General features: G+C 46.3%; 1 protein-coding gene across 1 annotated transcript; it reads right to left on the reverse strand.

The window, feature by feature from the left end:
• Window positions 1-3,104: 3,104 nt before the first annotated feature.
• Window positions 3,105-4,900, reverse strand: LOC147960670 (uncharacterized). The gene is made up of 3 exons (XM_087533476.1): window positions 4,818-4,900; window positions 4,522-4,561; window positions 3,105-3,785 (listed from the first exon to the last, which is right to left on the reverse strand). The coding sequence occupies exons 1-3, from the start codon at window positions 4,898-4,900 to the stop codon at window positions 3,105-3,107; spliced, it is 804 nt and encodes a 267-aa protein (XP_087389602.1).
• Window positions 4,901-5,115: the final 215 nt, after the last annotated feature.

A 5,115-nucleotide genomic window follows, 5' to 3' on the forward strand; every position in this document is an offset into this window, starting at 1 on the left:
TCCCTCCGGACTGCTCCATGACGGCCGCTTACAGCGGCGACGAGTGGCTACCCAGGGTCAAGCCCCTGGCGAAGTCGTAAGTATCTGGACACCATAATAATTCGTGGTATGTTTTACTACACTGATTCTTCTCATGTCGAACATGATTATGCAGTCCGTCCCGAGCTCATCTTGACGTAACTTCGTCGAGCGGTTCGTTGGACTCGTCGGATATGAAAAGCGGTTCTCTTCTGACCACCTCCACTCCTTGCCCTGCGGACAACGTCGAGGTGTTGTCTCAACAAACACCGGGCCAAGGGGACGCAGTCCTAGGGGCGCCTCGAGGCGACCTTCCAGACCCTGGGCGCAAAGGGAGCCGGACTCCCATGGGCACCAGGTTCGGCCCCCAGCCGAACACTGCACCGGAATCTTCGGTTGTTCCGGACTCCGGCGGGCGACCCCCCGTTAAGGGGGGCAAGCCGCCTGTGCCGGTGTCCTCTGTCTATCCAGAGGCACCGGACAACTTGCTGGAAGCGCTTCACGGCGCTTCCATCGATGAAGAGCACCGTACTATCATGAGTGTGGTGATCGAGAAAGTTCAGTCTGCCAAAAACGGACTGACTGAAGCTTGTGCCAGCCTCCTAACAGGCTTTGAGGTAAGCAATCAAAATATAAGAAACTATTACCACATAGATAGTAGCCCCTGATGCTCTCTTCGGTGTTCGATTAGAAAGGCTGAATAGATGATCAAATGATGACTCAGGAGTCTAATCAGAATATATCTATGTGTATGTGCAGGCTTCTCTGCTGGCCGCTGCCGCATGTACTACGGAGGTCTCTGTACTGAAGCAGGACCTGGAGCGTTCCGGGAATGAGCTCGGCTTTACCAAGAGGCAGCTCGAGGAGAGAAAAGGTAAGCAATACCCTTGTCTATATATTTAAAAATAAATACGTGTGTAAAAAAATAGGATCATCATGGATTTGCCAGGGGCCACAATCGAAGTGGCAACCCTGAGGAAGGCGCTGTCCCAGGCCGAAGACAAAGCGGCCAAGGAGCGCATTGAACGGGAGAAGCAAGAAGCCCGAGTAGGCGAGGTGCAGCAAGGGCTCGAGGCTCTCGCCAAAAAGCACGAGTCCTTGGAGCTTGACTCTAAGACGCGAGAGTCCGAGCTCGCGGAGGCGCTTGAAAGCGTCTGGAGCGCCAAGGCCGAAGCCCACAAGGCCCTCCAGGAGATTGATGCGGTGAAGAAGATAGCAGTGGGTAAGGCATTCATTATGCAAAACAAGCACCTTCTGGTGGTAGAAATAGAGGATGGAGAGCCTACTTCTATGCAAGTGGTAACCACTAAATGGCACATGTGCCATGTAATGTTCAAAACTAAAAACTTTATGTGTGTTCTTGCATCCTATGGTACAATGTGATCTTGCTGGTGCTCTCAGTGCACTTTGCTGCTGCTCTTATTGTACTCTACTGGTGTACTTTAAGAATCAATGCCATATATGGCTTTTGTTCATGTGAATGGATGGACCTATTTATTAGTTAATGCCATTTCTGGAGCTGACTTTTGTTCATGTGGATGGATGTGATCTTGCTATTTGTTAGTTAATCGATGCCTGGAATGGACTATGTTCATGTGGGTGGATGGTTCTTTTTATATCTTTTTATGATTGATATGTTCATGACAATGGTGCATATTATTGGATAGAGTAGCTCTGTTGCTGGATACATTGTTGGATATGTTGTTTAGGTCTAGGCTAAAAAAGAAGCACTTTGGGTTTTGGGTGGCTCGGGGTCGATGGAACCACCTTACAGAATCAATTAGGGTTTTGGTGGCTCGGGGTCGACAAAAACACCTAAACCTATCATCTAGGCTCTAGGGTGGCTCGGGGTCGACGAAACCACCTAAACCTATCAATTAGGGTTTTGGTGGCTTGGGGTCGATGAAACCACCTAAACCTATCAATTAGGGTTTTGGATATATAGGGCCGACACGACCGGGCCCAACAGTCCAGGAAACTACTCCCCACATGTAATTGGGTCAAGGGCCGACACGACCGGGCCCAGTAGTCCTTTCCCATCATGCCCCCTCATCATCTGGGGTTACAAGCTTGCGCCACCAAGCTCGGCACCTCCTTTCTCACCTTCTTTATAGCTACTCTTTGATTTGTTCCCTATCCCCTCAACCATCCCCAAAGAGGATGTCATGTACAAAACCATATGTAAATCCTCTCATTTATTAATTTAATTACACAGTAGGAGGCTCTACTACTGTTTCAGGTGTCAATTTTTTTAGGGTTTTGGTGTCTCGGGGTCGACAAAAACACCTAAACCTATCATCTAGGCTCTAGGGTGTCTCGAGGTCGATGAAACCACCTAAACCTATCAATTAGGGTTTTGGTGGCTTAGGGTCGACGAAACCACCTAAACCTATCAATTAGGGTTTTGGGTGGCTCGGGGTCGATGGAACCACCTAATGGAATCAATTAGGGTTTTGGTGGCTTGGGGTCGACGAAACCACCTAAACCTATCATCTAGGCTCTGGGATGGCTCGGGGTCGACGAAACCACCTAAACCTATCAATTAGGGTTTTGGTGTCTTGGGGTCGAAAAAAACACCTAAACCTATCAATAAGGTTTTGGTGGCTCGGGGTCGATGAAACCACTTCAACCTATGAATTAGGGTGTGGGTGGCTCGGCCTAAGCCTGTCATCTAGGCTCTAGGGTAGCTCGCGGTCGACGAAACCACCTAAACATATCAATTAGGGTTTTGTATGTCATCATTTTCAGCAACAAACTAGCAACCATTTTTAGCAACAAACTAGCAACCATTTTCAGCATCAGTATAACATAAGCAAACAATACTTACTGCAGTTCAACACATTATAGGCATACACAACCATTGTTCACAATACATAGTGGAGTTCAAATGCACAATCAATCCTTTTCTCACAATCCATCCTTTTCTCACAAAAGGATGAATAGCATAACTACTAGGTAGAGAAACAACCAGAGTTCACAATTACTAGAACCATACATTACACAAACATAATTCTAAGTTACTAGGTCATTGCACAGCCATCCTTCCCAAAGGGTCCGCAATGCACACTAATCTCACTTCATCGTGTTCAGTTCTGTAAGATGGCCTGGATCCCCTTGATCTTCTCCTTAAGCTTCTCCTCTGCCTTCACGAGCTCACAAATCTTAAGCTCTTGCATGTACTTCTCTTCATTATGGTTTTCCTTGAGCTTCAGCAGATCAGCAACCTGAAACTTCAACTCTAGCTTCTCTTGGGTCAGCTTCTCCTCAAACTTTGTGAACTCTGCATTCTTCAACTCCAAATTCATCCTAGCCTCACTAAGCAATTCCTTCTCTTTCATATTCTTCAACTTCAGGTTCTGGATGACATTTGCTTGAGCACTTGTCAGGTTGCATAGGAGTTCATACTTTTGTTGAAGCTTCTCTGTAACTGCATCTTTCTTTGCCATTTCCGCCTTCATACCAGCCACCAATTCAGCTCTGCATTGGTGCTGATATGTGATGTTGGACTGCAGATAACTGAAATCCATAACCCTCTCCTCCTGAAAGTCCACAAGTTGATGCACATCTTTCACTAACTTGTCATAGTTTACATCTAGCTTGTTCTTTTCTTCTGTCAAATGGTGAATAGTTAAATCACTTTCAAGATTATCATTCACCCTAGCACACTTGGTATCTTCAACCATTGACCAAAGCTTCAACAATGCATTCTCCATTGTTGGGGGCCAGTGCTCATCAACCCAGTGAACAAACCCACAATTCTGACCTTCCTGGAAAAATAACAAGGGAAAAATTTAGTACAATACAACTACTATGAGTAGTAAGCAACAGTTACTTCATGGCAGTAGCTAATGTTGGTACTGACCAACACTGATTTTGCACAGCCATGTGCTAAGCAACAGGAGCACATTGTAAAATAACTTAATGTAATCCTACAATGGGTGATCAGTATATATTTAGCAGAGTAACACTCCATTCAACTTAGCATAATAACCAACTTAGAATTGGCCATTAATATAATGGAATCCTACAATGTGCACTACCACTCTACCAGTTAACTACTTTGCCATATATCACTAACAAATGAAACATAGACATCACTGAATGAAGAGTTATTAAACCAGACTACATTAGCCTAGCTAAATACACTACGTTAGCCTGCAACAACAAACTAGCTAATGACAATGCCTACTGTTAGCAGTAAGCAACAGTTACTTATTAGGAGTAACACATTAGCTAATGGAGAGGCTAATGTGAGTACTAAGCAACACTGCATACAAGTATAAATAAATAGCATGTGCACACAATAGAGCATGCTTGAGCCTATATTTAGCAAAAATGCACTCCACTGAACATAATATTCAGCATTCCTACAATGAGCACTACAGTAGGGCATATATGACTAACAAAATTACCATAGACATAACTGAGTCACACTTGGCAAACAAGACTCTATCACTTTCAATGAACACATCCTCTGCATAATCAATAAGGCAAGAAAAGTACCGGCTCTGCACATGCTAAGAACCTTCTCCAGTCATTGTTCCTTCAAATGCAACAAGCCTCTCTGATGGCTTCCCATGCTTCTCGCATAACACTATCAGATCTAGCTCAAGACCCTTGTAATCCGGGTCCTCAAGAGAGAAAGGCACCTGGCCAAGAAAAATCCAAGTTACCATCATGTGCAGAGGACGAGGACAAAGCAAATCAAACGAAATCCTCACAACAAAGACCACCTACACAGAAAAATCCCCAAATTTCCTAAACCTAACCCTAACCCTAGCTCCAATGGAGTAACTGACCTGGTTGAGCCCATCGGTGGAGGTTTCGAGTGCATGTACGGGAGGCTTGAGTTGTCATCGCTGCTCTCGTCCTCCAAAACCATGGCTGCGGCGGCGGCGTGTGGCGGCCGGCGGGGGCGGGCGCAGGCGGCGAGGCAGAGAGAAGGAAGAAGAAGGTAGAGCAGAGCGGGGGAAATGAGCGGGGTCTGGTCCGGGCCGCACCAGCCGCGTCTAAACGTGCTCGTCCAAGTCAGCGTGCGGGCACGCGCTCACTGGCTAGCGTGGCGCCTGATGGGCGGGCCCAACCGGTCAGAATACC

This window comes from Triticum urartu, chromosome 7A (genome assembly GCF_056163025.1).
Source record: "Triticum urartu cultivar PI428250 chromosome 7A, HENAU_Tu73, whole genome shotgun sequence".
NCBI classification, from domain to species: Eukaryota; Viridiplantae; Streptophyta; class Magnoliopsida; order Poales; family Poaceae; genus Triticum; species Triticum urartu.

Excerpts from the sequence above, each read along its gene's own strand:
- LOC147960670 (XM_087533476.1), bottom strand. The coding sequence starts at position 4,900 with ATGGTTTTGGAGGACGAGAGCAGCGATGACAACTCAAGCCTCCCGTAC. Across the intron at positions 4,562-4,817 it reads CCACCGATGGGCTCAACCAG|GAACAATGACTGGAGAAGGT; the intron begins GTCAGTTACTCC and ends TTGCATTTGAAG. Across the intron at positions 3,786-4,521 it reads TCTTAGCATGTGCAGAGCCG|GAAGGTCAGAATTGTGGGTT; the intron begins GTACTTTTCTTG and ends TTATTTTTCCAG.